General features: G+C 44.0%; 1 protein-coding gene across 3 annotated transcripts; it reads left to right on the top strand.

Annotated features, from left to right (window-relative positions):
- The first annotated feature begins 423 nt into the window (after window positions 1–423).
- On the top strand, window positions 424–18727 carry upf2 (UPF2 regulator of nonsense mediated mRNA decay). Of its 3 annotated transcripts, none has more exons than XM_061030391.1 (21): window positions 424–510; window positions 2641–3009; window positions 3355–4134; window positions 5114–5274; window positions 5373–5564; window positions 5649–5798; window positions 6046–6149; window positions 6345–6430; window positions 6532–6640; window positions 6800–6913; window positions 7027–7143; window positions 7490–7879; window positions 9183–9458; window positions 9804–9987; window positions 11285–11439; window positions 11714–11818; window positions 12019–12117; window positions 12778–12951; window positions 14144–14285; window positions 14375–14495; window positions 15893–18727. In XM_061030391.1, the coding sequence occupies exons 1-21, from the start codon at window positions 479–481 to the stop codon at window positions 15900–15902; spliced, it is 3870 nt and encodes a 1289-aa protein (XP_060886374.1). In that variant the 5' UTR covers window positions 424–478; the 3' UTR covers window positions 15903–18727. The 3 variants fall into 3 exon arrangements, with proteins under 3 accessions (XP_060886374.1, XP_060886375.1, XP_060886376.1); XM_061030392.1 differs by having other exon boundaries at window positions 15896–18727; XM_061030393.1 differs by lacking the exons at window positions 14144–14285; window positions 14375–14495; window positions 15893–18727 and adding an exon at window positions 13035–13343 and having other exon boundaries at window positions 12778–12993.
- Window positions 18728–19027: the final 300 nt, after the last annotated feature.

The raw sequence follows: 19027 nt of genomic DNA on the forward strand, positions 1-19027 counted from the left end.
CACTCATCAATCATTAATATGTTTTGAACATACATGACCCTCTTAAATTAAATTTCCTCTTAATTAAAAATAAAATGCTGGTCGATCTTAGTGTTAGAAAACGTACTTCTTTATTTTACCAATTTATAAATATTGTCGCCCTCTCATTTATCTGATTGAATGACGTCGTTGCAGTTTTATTCAACGCACAAATAAGAAAAATAACAGAAACATTTAAAAACAAAAAGACGTTATATTAATTAGCAGTCGCCTCAACTACTGCCTGTCAATGTGACGTAATTGTAAAGCACACAAATAAAAAAATATATTATAACAATATAACGTTGATATCAAACTACAGGTATGGATACGGATATAAAACATTTAAAACATTTTTTTTAAATATGTTATTTTATTAAATAAAGTTATTTTCTATCAGGCATATTTGGGGGAAGCCTTTGACGGGGTCCATCGGCGGTTCACACGGAAACCAAAGCTAATGACCGATGTTTGTTATGCTACAAGTTGCAGGTAAACCGTTTTAATTTGCAGCAACATTCACATTAAATGACAACTTCTAGGCAATGATTTGAAATCTATGTTATATTTAACGTATAGTACGACGACTTTAGGCCACCTAACGTGTAGAAAACGTGTTTTTATGTCGGTGTTCACGTCTCGTAATGAAGTGGCCGAGCTAAGCGCGTTAGCAGTGCTAATGCTAATGCTAACTGTGTTTATGAGCTCATCGACACGTTTTAAACTTTACAGCCGTTAAATTAACTAATAACAGGTTATCCTCTTACACAGACAAGATAAAACATAAACACAAACAGTGTTTAAAACCGAACAAAGAGCAGAACATCCGGGTAATTTAGCTAAATGTGTTTGTGTGCAGACGGAGGAGAATATAGAATAGAATAGAATAGAATGTATAACATCTTTATTATCATCTCTATAAAACACAAACACAGTTAGGCAGCTCCTGTCAGTGGCAGCACAGACACACAGAATAATAATAATAATAATGTAAAGAGTTAGTTTAAAGGAGGGCTGCTCGGTTATATATCAACATGTTAAATTTATAAATGATCCCTGCACTCATGTTCACTTCATTTGTCTGTCTGCTCTCTGTTATATTGAATAGTTTCTGCTTATAATCTGTCTACACTCCTTCACTTTAACTTATGTCAGTACTGTCCATTTACTACTCTGTTTTTACACATTTACATTTAATATTTAATATTTAAGACTAGTAATGCTAAATTAAATCCTGGTTGTATATGTTCTCATTCTTAGTTTTGATATTTTTAGTGCTTATTTACTTTGTATTTAATATTATATTGTGTTTAAATTAGCTAATATTGTGTTTTTTGCTCATTTTGTCTGTTTGATAACCTGCTGCTGTAACGCCACAATTTCCCAGTTTGGGATCAATAAAGTAATTCTATTCTATTCTATTCTATTCTATTATTCTATTCTATTCTATTCTATTCTATTCTATTCTTCTATTCTATTCTATTCTATTATTCTATTCTATTATTCTATTCTATTCTTTTCTATTATTCTATTCTATTATTCTATTATTCTATTCTATTCTTTTCTATTATTCTATTCTATTATTCTATTCTATTTTATTATTCTATTCTATTATTCTATTCTATTCTATTATTCTATTCTATTATTCTATTCTATTCTTTTCTATTATTCTATTCTATTCTTTTCTATTATTCTATTATTCTATTCTTTTCTATTATTCTATTCTATTCTATTCTATTCTTTTCTATTATTCTATTATTCTATTCTATTCTTTTCTATTATTCTATTCTTTTCTATTCTATTCTATTCTATCATTTTGATTTGATGTTGAGATCACGATTATTAAACACGATGACGCATTAATTTTACATCTTGATCACATTAATGTATAAATCTTAAACATGCTCACTTTGACTTTCACACTTTGAAAAACAGTCAATAAATTAAAATAAAGCAGTCAAAGTAATTTAAATATATGAAATAATAATATATCATAACAATAAATATAAATGAACTATGTTTTTAAGGTTGTGTTGATGATACTTATTCGAATAGCAGCATAAAAATATTTAAAAGCAAGAGAACAAGAACAATAACTAAGAGCAGCTGTGTTTGGAAAATACTCTTTTAAATTCACTCAAACTGGGTGACGTTTAAAGTTATGTATAAAAAAGAAAACGCTAAAGACCCAGCTCTTTCATGAATACCTACTAACTTAATGATGATGATCTCCATATTATTGATGATGATGATGGTAATGACGGTGGTTTTTGTTTGATAACGACGACTTATAAGATGGTTTCTATACTGATTAGAGCTCTCAAGAACTGCCCTCAATGTTGTGCTTTGCCTCTGGTCACTTCCTGTCAGCACCTGTGTGTCCAATCAGACTCAAAGCTGATCGTTTGCTCTTACTGACATTGTTCCCTTTTTTCTAGCTCCTTGCTTGTGTTGTTCTTACTCTCTGATGTACGTCACTTTGGATAAAAGCGTCTGCTAAGTGAATTGTAGAATTGTAGAAGTATAACTGATGCATCCCAGAGACCCAATTTTTTGGTGTACCTTTTTAACAGCCGCATTTCTTGTGCTTTTAAACATCCTCTACTTGTCGTCTCTCCTCAGTATGCCTGCTGAACGCAAGCGCTCAGTAAACATGGACGAGAAAGATGTTTGCCCCTTCGGCGGCAAGGACAAAGAGAAGGAGCGAGACGGCGACAGAAGACCGGGATCTGCTCGGGACAAAGCGAAAGACGAGGCCAAAATGAGCGGTAAAAAGGACGGGGGCAAGGAGGAGAAGAGAAAGCGCCTCGAGGAAGAGAAGAAGAAGAAAGAGGAAAAGGATCGACGAAAGAAGGAGGAGGAAAAACAGAAGGCAGAGGAGGAGCTGAAGAAGAAAGAGGAGGAGGAGAAGAAGCAGCAGGAGGAGGAGGAGAAGAAGCTTCAAGAGGAGGAGGCCAAACGACAGCGCGAGGAAGAGGCCGCTCTCCTCAAGTAAGTGATGTGACCTTTGCTGGTCTCTAAAAATACACCATGTCACATAATTCAGATGTTATAAACGAGAATCATAATGGCCAACATGGTGGAGAAACACCCAAAAATCAGCTGAGAAATACCAGAAAAATATAAACGAGAAGACTATGAACCAAAAAATGAAAACAACCCAAGGTCCAAAATTTAAGGGGCTTTAAGGAGAAAACTGTAATTTGTTTAGCAGCTTGATGTCATCTTGAAAACTCATAAATGACCATTTAATGTTTGACTGCTAATGACACAGGTCTTTAAAGTGTGACTTTCTTCTTTTTTACATTTTTTTTGTTTGTGGCTTCGTCTCTGCAGGGAGAAGGAGGAGAGCCATCAGCTGCACCAGGAGGCCTGGGAGCGCCATCAGTGCAGGAAAGACCTTCGAAGCAAGAACCAGAACGCCTCAGAGGGTCGGCCCGAGGAGGCGTTCTTCAGCCGCCTGGACTCCAGCCTGAAGAAGAACACCGCCTTCGTCAAGAAGCTGCGCACGCTCACCGAGCAGCAGCGAGACTCGCTCTCCAACGACTTCAACTCGCTGAACCTCAGCAAGTACATCGGCGAGGCCGTGAGCTCCGTGGTGGAGGCCAAGCTGAAGATCTCCGACGTGGGCTGCGCGGTCCACCTGTGCTCCCTCTTCCACCAGCGCTACACCGAGTTCGCTCCGTTGCTGCTGCAGGCCTGGAAGAAACACTTTGAGGCGAGGAAGGAGGAGAAGGCGCCCAACGTGAGCAAGCTGCGCACGGACCTGCGCTTCATCGCCGAGCTCACCATCGTCGGCCTCTTCACAGACAAAGAGGGGCTCTCTCTCATCTACGAGCAGCTGAAGAACATCATCGGGACGGACCGCGAGACGCACACCCACGTGTCGGTGGTGATCAGCTTCTGCAAGCACTGCGGGGACGACATCGCCGGTCTGGTCCCCCGCAAGGTGAAGCTGGCCGCCGAGAAGTTCAGCCTGGCCTTCCCTCCGAGCGAGATCATCAGCACGGAGAAGCAGCAGCCCTTCCAGAACCTTCTGAGGGAGTACTTCACTTCACTCACCAAACACCTGAAGAAAGACCACCGCGAGCTGCAGAACACGGAGAGGCAGAACAGGTGAGAACCAGAACCCGGTTACACTGCTCTCATCTAGAACGCTAAAGTCAGGGAGATATTTTAACCCTCTTGCATTATTATGGACATTTTTGTCCATTTGGTCAAATCTTTCCTCTTCATCTGGTCATCATTTTGTCTGTGTTAGTGCATATGGCTCACATTTATGTAAGAAAGTCTCTTGACACGTTTTGGAATGCAAATTAATAACAATTATAAGGAATTTAACCCTTTAAATGCCAGAATCGTGTATTTTTTCATGCATTGAAGGGTTAAATTCCTGATAATTACTCAATATTTGATAGTTTTGAGCAGGGCTGAAGTTGTTTAAGAGATTTATGCAAAAAAAAAAGTAGAAAAAAATATCAATCTGTTCTATTTTTATATCAGTTTTTTTGGAAGTGGACATTTTCGCCCTCCAATGTCCAAACAGGGAACTACATTTTAAATCTGATGCTACACAAAAACTAACAATGCATCAAAGTCAATATTTTGGATAATCTTTGACATATCCAAGACTGATTAAAAAAAAAAAATCCCCCAGCCACCAAATATTTGTTTTATGGAAAATAACTAATTTTTGTGTTTTTTCTTAGATAACAACAGTGACATCAAGTTATCAAACTGACATTTAAAGGGTTACATTCCTAAAAATGATTGAATGTTTGGTAGTTTTGAGCAGGGCTGAAGTTGTTTAAGAGATTTATGCAGAAAAAAGTAGAAAAAATATCAATCTGTTCTATTTTTATATCAGTTTTTTGGAAGCAGACATTTTTGTCCTTGTGATTTAAGAGGGTCGTAAATTAAACTGATGCCTGAGGGTTAAGGAAGAAGGAAACTCTTGTGCTTCAGCCGCTTCACATGGAGGTCGATGCTCTCAGAGAAAGACAGAAAATACTGGAGCACAAAAATCACTTAAGGCAAATTTATTTTGATGCAAAGGCGGACTAATGTTTCAGTGACTTTTCTTTCTCCTCTCCAGGCGGATCCTGCACTCTAAAGGGGAGCTCAGTGAGGACCGGCACAAGCAGTATGAAGAGTTTGCAACTTCCTACCAGAAGCTTCTGGCCAACACTCAATCCCTCGCCGATCTGCTGGACGAGAACATGCCGGATCTGCCTCAGGACAAGACCGTGCAGGAGGGTAGGCGGAACTTCTTCACCAGAATCAAAGCCAAATCAAAACGTTTTTTTAATGTGTGATTCATCTACATAATGTTGTCTTCTCTGGTCTTTTCTCAGAGCACGGCCCCGGCATAGACATTTTCACGCCTGGTAAGCCCGGAGAGTACGACCTAGAGGGAGGCATCTGGGAGGACGAAGATGCTCGTAACTTCTACGAGAACCTGGTGGACCTGAAGGCCTTCGTTCCTGCCATCCTCTTCAAGGACAACGAGAAGAGCAACCAGGGCAAAGACAAGGACGAAGCCAAAGGTTTGTTGAGTGAATCCACTGATAGATAAAGTGAGGGATCCACACAGTGTGTTTTATTCTGACTTTGTTGCGCTCTTTTGTCAGACGGCAGAGAGGGGAAGGACTCGGCCACCACCACCGAGGAGCTGGAGCTGGAGCTCGAGGCTCTCGACATCACAGATGAACCTCTCGAGCTGGAGGGACCAGACGAGGCAGAAAATGAAGAACTGGCAAAAAAACTGCTGGATGAGCAAGGTAAACTGAAATCCCCCTCCGTACTTCCATCTTTTTACATATCTGTTTAAGAAAAACTGTTGACTGAAAAATGACTGAAAATCCTCCTGATGTGAGCGGCAGTCTCCATAATGAACTCACAGAGTCAACTGTAACTGCTTTTTCCAAGACAAAATAAAAAAATAATCAGTAATTAAAATGTTGTTCTGAAACTTGTGTAGTTTCAAGTGTGTGAAAGTTGTTTGTAAAAATGTGTTTGTTTGTGTAGAACAAGAGGACGAAGAGGCCAACACAGGGTCCCACCTGAAGCTCATTGTGGACGCCTTCATCCAGCAGCTCCCAAACTGTGTCAACAGAGACCTCATCGACAAGGTGATGACAAACAAACAGCTTTTTACCCCTCATCCTTATCTGCTGTTTGTGTTCAGATTACTTGATTGTGGAAGTATTTTTTGTTTCATTTCCTCCTGGTAATATTTTCCTATTTATAATACAAATGAAATAAGTAACAGGTTGCTGACTGAATGATGCATCTTTATATTTATAAGTGCTGTGTTGGTCCCTCAGGCTGCCATGGACTTCTGCATGAACATGAACACAAAGTCCAACAGGAGGAAACTCGTGCGAGCTCTCTTCACTGTCCCCAGGCAGAGGTAAACCTGCGAGACATTAAACAGTCTACTGCGATGCCTCCAACACACCACCAGGGGGCGCCACCATCATAACTTCTGACTGACTCTTTGTCCTCCTGCAGGTTGGATCTCCTGCCCTTCTACTCCCGCCTGGTCGCGACTCTTCATCCCTGCATGTCGGACGTGGCCGAGGACCTGTGCTCCATGCTGAAGGGAGACTTCAGGTTTCATGTAGGTCCTTTTTACACCTGTGGAATAATAAATAGGTCCCTTTTTGAAATATTCTCTCTTTGAATGTTGGTATTCAGGAAGTCTGCAGCAGCAAACTAAGCAGAACAACATTGAGTTATTCTGGATTAATTTAGTTTCATTTATTTTTTTGTGTTGTAGATCCGGAAGAAGGACCAGATCAACATCGAGACAAAAAACAAAACGGTCCGATTCATCGGGGAGCTGGCCAAGTTCAAAATGTTCTCAAAAACAGACACGCTTCATTGTCTCAAGGTGGGCGAGAAATCTGAGAGATCTGAGGCTTTGTCCTCCTCTCGGAGCGGTCTGATGGTTTTACTTCTCATGAATAAATAAAGATGTTTAATCGTCTGTTTGTGTCCTGACAGATGCTGCTGTCAGATTTCACCCATCATCACATCGAGATGGCCTGCACGCTGCTGGAGACCTGCGGACGCTTCCTCTTCAGATCCCCCGACTCTCACCTGCGTACCAGCGTCTTACTGGTCAGTAAACATCATCAGCCAATAGAACAAGCATTATGTCCTAATCTTTCTCTTGTTTTGAAAGAGGCTGGTGAAGATATGTCAGTACAGGATTAGAATTTATAACGGCGTAAAAACTGGAAAAATTAAGGATTTGTTGGATTGCAATGCTTAACTCAGTTCAAAGGGGGGTCCTTGCCTTGCTCAAGGGCACCTCAGCAGTGCTCAGAAAGTGATCTGGCACCTCTGCAGCTACCAGACCAATTTCCAGACTTGGTCCTCACTGGGACTTCAACCAGCGTTTTTTCAGTATTTGTACTCTTAAAATAGGCCGCTGATGTTTTACAATGTTTTTTCTGCACTTCAGGAGCAAATGATGCGTAAGAAGCAGGCTCAGCATCTGGACGCCCGCTACGTCACGATGGTGGAGAACGCCTACTACTACTGCAACCCTCCGCCCGTGGAGAAGACGGTGAAGAAGAAGAGGCCGCCGCTGCAGGAGTACATCCGCAAGCTGCTCTACAAAGACCTGTCCAAGGTGACCACGGAGAAGGTGCTGCGGCAGATGAGGAAGCTGTCGTGGCAGGACCCCGAGGTGAAGAGCTACCTGATCTGCTGCATGGTCAACATCTGGAACGTCAAGTACAACAGCATCCACTGCGTCGCCAACCTGCTGGCCGGCCTGGTGGCCTACCAGGAGGACGTGGGCATCCACGTGGTGGACGGCGTGCTGGAGGACATCCGACTGGGCATGGAGGTAAGAGGAGACTCTTATGTCATAACAACGCTTGTGTAACATCCTCTGTGAGAGAGGGGACAGGAAGTTGAGCCGCTAATCCTCCCTGACACGTTTGACGTTTGACTGACAGACGTGTTGTTACTGTCACCGATGAGAAGAACGCTGTAAATATGCTGCGGGACACGTGAGAGAGTCTTCAGGCTCCGTCCTCACCTGAAGTCGTGCACGACGTGGTGAAACCTGCAGACTCTGACAAACAATAACAACTCAGCTTCATCAGTCCAACACGCTGCCTGATAAGTTCTTAACTTGTGTAGGTACGAGCCAGATTGTGGATCAAAATCTGATTCAGGCTGCAGCTAAAGAGTGTTGTCTTTTTTTTTTAACCCAAAGATATTTAGTTTATTAGAAAACTGTGAACAAAAACCAAACGTCCTGCAGATTGGAATCCCTAGTTTGGTGTTCTTGAGCAAGGTACTGAACCCCAAAAAACTGCTCTGGAGCGCTCGCTGTGGGCAGCCCCCCCTCACTCTGAGACCTCTACATTAATACATATCCACAGGATCCTGTTTGTGCATGTGTGTGTATTTCGGCCTATGTTTGTGTAGCATGTTCATTAAACATGTAAAAGTGAATTTCCCCTCGCGGGATTAATAAAGGATAAATAATTATTATTGTGTTCAAACTGGTCAGATAACCTGGACTTCGGGGTCGGGCGTACTTGGATCCGGGGCCGGGTCCCAAGTGTGAAACCTCCCTAAGTTTCTTTGGATCCTTCAATAAGTTATTGTTGTAGATCTGAACTCAAACTCGTACTATAATGAATCAAATCTAATGAATTTAAATGCATTTAGACGCATTTGTGTCCTTTTTCTTTTCAGATTTAAAACCTCTAAGTCGTCCGAGCTGTAGTGTCCCGTCTCTTTAAATAAAGACCAAAACATATTTATTACGTTTTGAAAGATCTTGTGTTTGAATCAGTGAAATCGCCTCTACCAGGTGTACGATGGGAGAGAGCGTGGGAGCAGTTTGTCATGTTTCCTCTTGCTTCTCTTTAGGGTCTTGCGTGTGAAAAGACAGTATTTAAAATAAATAAATAAATAAAACTGCTTCACCTAATAAAGTATGATGCATGTGTTCAACCTCCACAGTATGTAAAGAAGTTTGTCACTTCATGTTTAAGCATCAGTAAAGACGATCTATGACTATAATAAGCACTGTTTATAAAGCGTTACATTTTGAATGGAGGTCTTTAATGGAGGTCTCTCTTACAGATTCTTCTGAAGATCTGAATATTAATTTCCGCGCCGTGCATTTGCAGGTCAATCAGCCGAAGTTCAACCAGCGGCGGATCAGCAGCGCCAAGTTCCTGGGCGAGCTCTACAACTACCGCATGGTGGAGTCCGCCGTCATCTTCCGCACCCTCTTCTCCTTCATCTCCTTCGGGATCAATCAGGACGGCAGCCCGAGCTCGCTGGACCCCCCGGAGCACCTGTTCCGCATCCGCCTGGTCTGCACCCTGCTCGATACCTGCGGGCAGTACTTCGACCGCGGCTCCAGCAAGAGGAAGCTCGACTGTTTCCTCATCTACTTCCAGGTATGTCACACACCGGCTGATCTACTGCTGGGTGGTAAAAGCTTTTCACCACTCACACATTTTTCAATTAGCGAATTATTGAAGTACGTCCTCTAAATGTGCTGTGGTTGTTTTTCTAAATGTTGTATTACAAGAAGAACAGAGAGGCAGAGTTGGGATTAAAATGCTTTTTAAAACCAGTAACAGTAGTTAAGTAACTTGCAGAATTTAGGAGGAATTGTTTGTCTCCCGCTGCCTTGATTAGTTCCCTTTTTTCTGAGTGTTGCGACCTTGCCGTTGCAACAAAATCCTCCTGTTCATATTAATGCACGGGCTGATCAAATGATGTCATGTATGTGTCTTCAGCGGTACATCTGGTGGAAGAAGAGCACTGAAGTCTGGACCAAGGACCACCCGTTCCCCATCGACATCGACTACATGATCAGCGACACCCTGGAGCTCCTCCGGCCCAAGATGAGGCTCAGCTGCTCCCTGGAGGAGGCCACCAAGCAGGTCACCGAGCTGGAGAGGGAGGTGCTCGTCAAACTGGGTGAGATGTGATGTCTGTATCCGGCCTGTCATCGGTGTAGCAGCCGGTCTCACAGGTCGAGCCGCTCTCTGTCGCCCCGGCTGAGCCGCATTCCCCGCTGTGTAGGAGGACGACTCACACACATACCTAACACATACAGTCACTCAAAAGGACCTGTGATGAGTTATTATGAATTAAACTGAATGACGTCCTGATGCAGACCCAAAAAGTCACTCGCCGACCCCCCGCTGCAGAAAGAGAGAAAGATAATGTGCAGAGAGAACAGACGAGAACGTGCATCCAAAACAAAGTTAGACATGTGCCTGATTGCATGCCTTCACTTTTATAATTTAACTTTGAGGTCAGAAGGAAGTGAGGGTGTAGCGTGGGAGAAACCAGGAAGTAGGGAGATGTGTGTGTGTGTGTGTGTGTGTGTATCCCACGCTATGCAGGAGCATCAGCTTTGTTTTACAGTTTCAAGGTGTTGACTTGGAATGTGCAGAAAAATGTAAACAGCAGCTCCACCCCGAGAGAGGGGGGGGGGGGAGAGTGAGAGAGAGAGAGGGAGAGGATGTTCATCAGGAGGTGAAGAAGTCCTCGACAATTTGGTCTGACTTTCTAGAGAGGAGAGGGAGAGGGAGAGAGAGAGGAGGGGGAGAGAAAGAAGGGGAGAGAGAGGAGAGCGAGAGAGAGAGGAAGGGAAGAGAGAAGGGGAGAGAGAGGAGAGAGAGAGAGGAGGAGAGAGGGGGAGAGAGAGAGAGGGGGAGAGAGGAGAGAGAGGGGGAGAGAGAGAGGAGGAGAGAGAGAGGGGGGGGGGGAGAGAGAGAGAGAGATCACCAGGAGGTGAAGAAGTCCTCGAAAATTTGCTCTGACTTTCTAGACTCGAGGTGATATTTATGTCAGGTGGAGAAAGTGATTGATGAGGTTGATGGAGGTCGACCCCCCCCCTCTCTCTCGCCCCCCCTCCCTCCCCCTTTATCACAACAGAGCAGCCATTGTTTCACCTGTCATACTCCAGGATCGTGCATTCCTCCGTCCCCGAGTCACACAAAGACCGAAAGAACCTGCCTGACTTCATTTCTTTACAACAATAGTCGCTTCAATTATCTTCTGTAATTAGTGAAACTTGTTGTCCTTCAGGTTTGAAAACAATAACGACACGATTGTTTGTTCTATTTATATTTGAAGGCTCGGCTCTGATGTATTAATAATTTAATCTGTCGTCATCGTGAGATTTAATCCTCCCGGAGATTCTCACCCTCGTCTCATCTGGTAACACGTTGTTGTTGTTGTTGTTGTCTTTTTTTTCATCGTGAAGGTCTAGCGATGGAGAAAGACGGCCGCTCCAGCGCCATGAGCGAAGGCGAGGGTCTGGACGAGGACGACGAGGACGCCGACGACGACGAGGAGGGCGGCGCCGAGACGGAGGAGCAGTCGGGCAACGAGAGCGAAATGAACGAGCAGGAAGAGGATGTGAGTCGTTTTCTTTTCTTCATGACGTCATCCTGTTTGTCCTCTCTCGCTCGTCACTGACGTTAAACTGCACGCTCACGGCGGCCTGACAAAGATCGTTTACATAAACCACTGTGTCCCTCCCTGATGTCACAGTTAACTCGAGGTGGAGACGTGTCACCTTACAAATCTTTAAAAGTTTAAAATAAAGGAGGGCATGAACAATGAAGATCCCTGATGATAATCTTCAGTCTCGTTCCCTGAATTCATGCTGTGACGATTTCTTTCATCACAGGAAGGATCTGAGAACGACGAGGAGGAGAGGGAGGAAGAGGAGGAAGAGAACACAGACTACCTGACCGACTCCAATAAAGAAAATGAAACGGATGAGGAGAACAATGTAAGGTCGAGCATATCCAAAACATTCTCTGTGATTGTGTAAATCTTTAAAACAGAATCTTAATCTCTAAAATAATAACGGGATGAATGAAAGATTTCATTTGGAGACTCAGATCGAGGCTGTGGCTGCAGTCGAGAGTCTTTTAGCTTGAAGGAAACCCTGATTTAAAAGCAAAGACTTGTGCGTCTGTTTTTGTGCAGGAGGTCACCATCCGAGGAGGAGGACTGAAGCACGTAGCCTGTGCCGAGGACGAAGACTTCATTCAGGCTCTGGACAAGATGATGCTGGAAAACCTGCAGGTACGACTTCCTGTCTGATCAGACATTCAGGAAACATGCAGCAGCCAGTATGTCCTCCTTCTAACTTTAGATTCTGGTCCTGAATGCTCTGGATTTGTTTGGACCAGAGAAGGTAGGCGCTTTTAAGACACACCCCCACACGGCCGTTTTGGACGCCCCTCGGTTTGCCAGATATGAGAGCAGTTATCAAACCAACAGGTGTTGCAGCGATGGAAGCGGGTCAAGAGAAGTGGTTCAGATAGAAGTGATTGTACCCGACCTAAAAAGCCTCTGCATGTTTCTAATAAGCTCCACGAGCAGAAACGTGCTCAAACTAGGATCAATATTGGAGATGCTTTTGAAAAATGGAGAGAGGTTAGAACACAGAAAGGTTTACAGACCCATGCAGAGCTGGATAAACACTGAAGCTTCAGAGTCCACCACATGGTGACCTGTGTGAGCATCGACTCTAGAGAGGAGGGGGGGGGGGGGGGGGGGGCGGAGACAGCTCTCTACAATGTTTAGAATTCAGACTGCAGTACCCGTTTTAACCACTAGGGGTCAGAGTTACAGACTGCTCCTTTAACAAAGAACTTCCCTCTTTTCTTTTGTCTTTATTGAGTTTATTAGTCAAATCTCTCGTCCTCGTTATGAACCGGCCGTCTGTTTTTGTCTGTGCAGCAGCGGAGCGGCGAGACGGTGAAGGTGCACCAGCTGGACGTGGCGATCCCGCTGCAGCTGAAGAGTCAACTGAAGAAGGGGAGCTCTGGACAGCCGTGTATCGGGGAGGGAGACTCGGACATCTCGGACACGATGCAGTTTGTCATGCTGACGCGCAAAGGCAACAAACAGCAGGTAACCACACACGAGGATTAATATGTCCAGCTTCATGGGGCGGTTAGGAGGTCAACTTTTACTGTCATCATATCAAAGTTCAGGAATCAGGTAATGTGACGACGCTAACAAGAAGAGGAGAGAAGAACGAGAATTTATACTTACACACACACGCCTCAGTCTGAGTGAGAGCAGGAATAATATTGACTCTGGACTCGCAGGTTTGTGTTTGTGTGTGTGTGTGTGTGTGTGTGTGTGTGTGTGTGTGTGTGTGTGTGTGTGTGTGTGTGTGTGTGTGTGTGTGTGTGTGTGTGTGTGTGTGTGTGTGTGTGTGTAAAAGTGTGTGTGTGTGTGTGTGTGTGTGTAAAAGTGTGTGTGTGTAAGTGTGTGTGTGTGTAAAAGTGTGTGTGTGTGTGTGTGTAGAAGTGTGTGTGTGTGTGCGTGCGTGTGCGTGTGTGTCTGTAAAAGTGTGTGTGTGTAAAAGTGTGTGTGTGTGTGTGTGTGTGTGTGTGTGTGTGTGTGTGTGGGCGAGCAGCAGTGGTGGAATGTGTGGTTTGGAGGTTTTGGAGGGCAGAGGCTCGTTCTCGTTCTCGTTGCTCCGGGCGTGTCCGACTCTGCCAGTTTTTCTCTGAGGTTTAATGAAGCCTTCAGACGACGCGGACGCCAAAACACGCTCAACAAACTACATAAAAAACTTTTCATGTGGAAGTCAGAGAGATGAAGAGACATCTTTGTAGGAGTGTGTGCAGGAAATGACCCGCTCTGTAAACACACACACACACACACACACACACACACACACACACACACACACACACACCCTCACCAGGTGAATGAAAGCAGCCTGTGTGTGTGTGTGTGTGTGTGTGTGTGTGTGTGTGTGTGTGTGTGTGTGTGTGTGTGTGTGTGTGTGTGTGTGTGTGTGTGTGTGTGTGTGTGTGTGTGTGTGTGTGTGTGTGTGTGTGTGTGTGTGTGTGTGTGTGTGTGTGGACTCACTGTACGTTCAATCTGAAGCATGCTAGCTTAGCTTAGCATAAGGACTAGAAATAAGAGGACTAAAGAAACCTGGCTAAGTTCAAAGGTCACTTCAATCCCTGACTCTTTTTTTTTTGCCAATTAAAGAAAAATAATTAAGTGTTGATGAACAAATCGTTGTCATTGGTCTCTGATCTTGTGTCGTCATGGAAACGTGTGTGTGTTTGTTTATCAACAGTATAAGATCCTGAACGTCCCCCTGTCGTCCCACCTGGCGGCCAATCACTTCAACCAGCAGCAGGCGGAGCAGGAGGAGCGCATGAGGATGAAGAAGCTCACGCTGGACATCAACGAGCGGCAGGAGCAGGAGGACTACCAGGGTACGACGACGCCCACTTTCATGTCAAAGTTTTATTTTGAAAAGCCGTCTTTTGATTTAAAGGAAACCGTCTCTTTTCTGTGTTTACAGAGATGATGCAGTCTCTGGCTCAGCGTCCCGCTCCGGCCAACACTAACCGCGAGCGTCGGCCTCGCTACCAGCACCCGAAAGGCGCTCCCAACGCCGACCTCATCTTCAAGACCGGAGGAAGGTGAGACGCGAGCCGTGATCACTGAAGCAGCGACCCTTAAACACACACACACACGCAGCGCACTGCCACAGCAAGAATGTGTAAACGATCAGGTCTGTGTGTTCTGACTCCTCCTCCTCGCTGTCTCTTTAAAAACAGCCTGCAAAGAGTGAGACATGAGGGGCGAGAGAGGCAGGAGAGAGAGAGGACAGAGAAGCAGCAGAGAGGCGGCACATGTGACAACGAGCAGATTAAAACACATTTTTAGGAGCTGAAGGAAAGTTAGCCGATGAGTTTTTTTTTGTTGCCCTTTCTGACGACTGATTCTGATTTTCAGGAGTTTATCGGACGTAGTTTATTTTTCTGTACACGCCCTGAGAAAATGTGTAAATAAAGATGACTTTAAGTTTCGACTTTGTGAAACATCAACGGCACCTTGTGTTTTTTTGTCTTTTGCTTGATGTTCCTTTTTTTGCATTTTTTTTGGGTTCTTATCGTAGCTCAGTGTTAGAGCGTTCACACCTGCACAAAACTCCAAAAGTTCTCGCACTTCACCCCGAATGCAGCAGGATATAATCAGGAGACTTCACCTGGAGCCAGTGAGGGAGGGGGCGGTGACGTTTTATTCCCTGTGATCGCTGCACGACCATAGACTGTCTGCACGCCACCTCTACCATCTCCGTGCTCTAATCAACCTGCTGCTGCATGTGCATTGATATGAAGACAGTTATTCTCATTATAGCGTTTTCCTTTTGTGTCGTTCTCTTTACTCCACGTCTTACCTCGGGAGGCCCCGCCCCCCTTCCCGTCTGACAGGGATAGTCTCCCGCTGTGAGGAGCATAATGTGAACAACCAGATCAGGAGAATATCTGGAGCAGACCTCTTGAAATAATTTAGAAATGCACTAAATGTAAAAATTCATCCGCCGCTGAAAGTAGTCCCCAACAAAAGCACTATTTCCTCATATTTGAATTGAATGAGATGAACGTGAAAAATAGAAAAGAAGACGATGACATGCAGTATAAAAAAATAGTATTTAAAAATAGTTAAAAGCAAAATGCAACACTTTTAAAAATTAAAAAAAACATTTAAAAAGGAGAGGGACGAAGTGTGACTTGATTCTTGTTTTTGCCTCGTGATTAAAACCTAAAGTGAGCAGCTGTTTGAGGTGATTAGTGAGACTTAAAAAAGATGAAATAAAGATGTTTATGAGTGTGTTCGACGATGAGCTCGCGCTGACGGGACTCGCGGTTTCCTCCAGCGCGGGGCGGGTCAGACTCTGATGTCATCTTTGAACAAAGAGGTCATTGGACGAGTGACTCCGATCCAAAAACGAGAGTTTTTAGATGAGTTTTGAGTTGGGGGAGAGAAAACGTTGCTCAGCTCGTCTGCAGTAAATGTCTGCTCTGTCCTCCAGGAGACGCTGATTGGAGTCTGGGCCCAGACTGATCGAGCGAGCGAGCAAGAGAGCGAATGATCGAGCAAAAAAGAGAGAGAAAGAAAAAAGAAGATCGGAGGGGGAAACCGGTCGAAATCAGGGAACGAGTCCTCCAGTCGCCCGCACGTGCCGGCACAGACCAAAACCCCGCTGACCCTGAACACACACTCTGACGAGGCTGAGGGGGCCCGAGAGGAAGAGGAGGAGGAGGAGGAGGACGCCAAATCGGAGCCGGAGGTCAGAAGTCTGTCACACACGATGGCTCTCTTTCTGTTTTTGTAGCCTGAGACATAAAAAACCGTCTGGACCAGAGAACGAAACTACAAACAAAGATGGCCGAAGTCCCGAGCGGTCGTCTTGACGGTGAGACAGACGGGAGGGGGCGTGATGAAGAAGGAGCCGCCTCACTGACTCATGATTAAGGAGTTAAAACAACCTGTGAGTGGAAAACATTTTCATGACACTAGCGAGGAGTCGTTTCTGTTTTTGTTTTTTTTTTGGACTTCTGAAATAAACGCGGGAACATGGCGGTGTGGTCGCCGCTCGACGATGTGACGTTTGGTGAAGTTCTCACACTGCAGAAAAAGCAGCAGAAGAAGAAGAAGAGATGCTTGTTCTACACAGATGAGGAAGTGTCTGATGGTATGTTAGGCGTGTCTTCGATCACGGTGGTGTGTCACGGTCACTGATTGAACGTTTCAGCAGCCAGTTAGCTTAGCGTCACACGGTTACTGTTACCGGGGAAACAGCCAGAGTGTCAGCGTCCACGCTCCCGCCCCCTCTGAGGTTCATTTATAAACGTGTTTGATACAGGGTGTGAGAAGGCTTTTACAAATAGATTTAGCAGGTACAAATCGAGTCCCAGCGAAGAAATAGTCCCAAAAAATGAAAACCAAAAAAACACACCGCTTCTTAGAAAAGCAAAAAAACTTTAATCAAACTTTATCGATAAAGCACCTTTTCATAGATTAGACATTTACTGTCAACGCTATTAAACCAAGGGAGGACAGTTGAGCTGCTCGTGTTGCAGCAAAGAAGAAAAACACCGACACACCGTGCCGCCATGTTGATTCATCTGCAGGTCGAAGGGCGACGAGCGAGCAGAAAAGTGATCGACTAAAAGAAGAATGTTAAAAAGGATTCAGAGAATAAAGAGCATGAAGGATAGATACGAGAATGAAAAGAATCCTTTTAGAGATTAATTCACACAAAAACATTCAAATGTAAATATTATAAAATGAGGGATGAGTCGATGAATCGGTTTAACGCCGGAATCAGACGATATCGTTGACGGACATCGTGCCATCGGCCGATAATGTGGCATGAAGTGACGTCGCTTACTGATGTGTATATACATTTTTTTTCGCTTATCAGAGGTCGGGTCGTGTTGGCAGCAGGCGCAGTAAGTCATTCTGCGTTTTCCAGCTCCTCCTCCCGGTGGGGCGTGCCCGTTACAAAACCTCCAAAGTGAGGCGTCCAGGAGTCGTGATGATGTGTCGTATCAGTTTAATGCCGACATCTAGAACGCCTGACTTCAGGTTCAGAAAACAGCCGAGGAAACATGAGAGGAAACGTCGGCGCCGTGGGAATCTCACAGAAAACGAAAGTCATGAAACTAACGATGCGTCTCTGAGTTAAAGTGTTTCAAAGAATCCAAAACTTCAAAACACTAAAATGTGAATTTAGAAATGAAAATGGAGAGAATATAAATGACAACATGAAGACTATAGAGTCTAAAATCTGCGAGCTTAGCGGGAGCAGTTTTGTAGATTTGAGCCAGGCTAACGTTTTCCACCTGTTTCTAGTCTTTATGCTAAGCTAAGCTAACAGGCTCCTGCATGTAGCTTCAGATTTACTGCACACACACACACACACACACATACACACACACACACGACTGTTCTCATCATGACTCAGCAAAGAGAAAACAAACTGTTTCTAATATCGTCTTCAGGAAACTAGAATTTAGATTTGATACGATTCTGGTAAAAACTGAAATAACGATACCTGTTTCTATATCGTGGCAGCAAAAGTAGAAGTCTTTGGCATCCGATATTTGAATCCTTTCTTATTTTTAAATCAATAAAAGATGCAGAGACTCCTGCACTCGGTCCAAATTTGCACAAAATCACTGGCAATGTTTGTGTACCAAAGTGTTCCTGATGTTTCAGTGCAGGTTAGTGCTCACCTGTCGAATGAACACGATGAAGCTTTTGGTGCTTTTTGATACAATCAGAGATTATAAAACATGTGGTATCCAAAAGATGTTTCAGCTCTGACAGCGTTTGTTTGCTGCAGCTGAGAGAAAACCGAGAGTGACACACCGCTCTGTGAATCGACGTCCAGCCGACGCATACCATCAGATGACTGAGTAAAGATGGCGTCAGGTGAGCTGATCCCTGAAGGACACCTGAGTGTACATAAAGCTTCCTGTTAATACGTCCTGCTAGATGGTTTTTTTTCTGAATCAGGAGAATCTAAGAGTTTGTTTTTTGAAAATACTCCGCTTGCTTTGATTTTGATTTGTGAAGTGTTAACGTGGCTAAAAAGCTTTTGGATAAATATATTAAAAAACATAACGCGTGAGAGACTTTACATTGAAGTAATTTGAGATTCTGTTGGATGGATAAATATATTCTGTGTGTGTGATCTCCTCTGCACGTCGTAGTGAAGCGTCTGAATCAGTTTATCTGTGTCTAGATTTCTAAACTTGTTTCTTTCCCTCCTGCACGTTGAAGAAGCTCACGACGGCTTTGTGTCTCGTCTCTTCACATGTAAAGAAAACAATAAAAGGATGACATTTATCACTGCAAATGAGGTCACGCTGCGTTTTTTTTTTTTTTTGGCATCTGCGTGTTTGGGGAGGGTGCGCCTGTTTGTTGAGGTCTAATTACAAGGCGGCAAACAGAAGTATTTCCTCATTTCCTGCGCAGTCACTCCTCTAAACATTACATAAATACTACACTGTAAACATGAGGAAAGGGGGGGGAGGGGCTGTAACTTTGCTGTACCACAACAGTTTATGCATTATATGGCAGAAGTAATAAAATCAGAACGGGACAAGAAAAAGGTGTACTCTCTTTATTTTATAGAAAACTTTATTGTCACTGCAGA

The sequence above is a fragment of the Labrus mixtus genome, chromosome 22, assembly GCF_963584025.1.
Source record: "Labrus mixtus chromosome 22, fLabMix1.1, whole genome shotgun sequence".
NCBI classification, from domain to species: Eukaryota; Metazoa; Chordata; class Actinopteri; order Labriformes; family Labridae; genus Labrus; species Labrus mixtus.

What these genes read in the sequence shown, in the direction of transcription:
- upf2 (XM_061030391.1), top strand. Translation starts at nt 479, where the DNA reads ATGACCGATGTTTGTTATGCTACAAGTTGCAG. An exon ending in AACACGGAGAGGCAGAACAG is followed by an intron (nt 4,135 to 5,113) that starts GTGAGAACCAGA and finishes TCTCCTCTCCAG; the next exon opens with GCGGATCCTGCACTCTAAAG. An exon ending in GGACAAGACCGTGCAGGAGG is followed by an intron (nt 5,275 to 5,372) that starts GTAGGCGGAACT and finishes GTCTTTTCTCAG; the next exon opens with AGCACGGCCCCGGCATAGAC.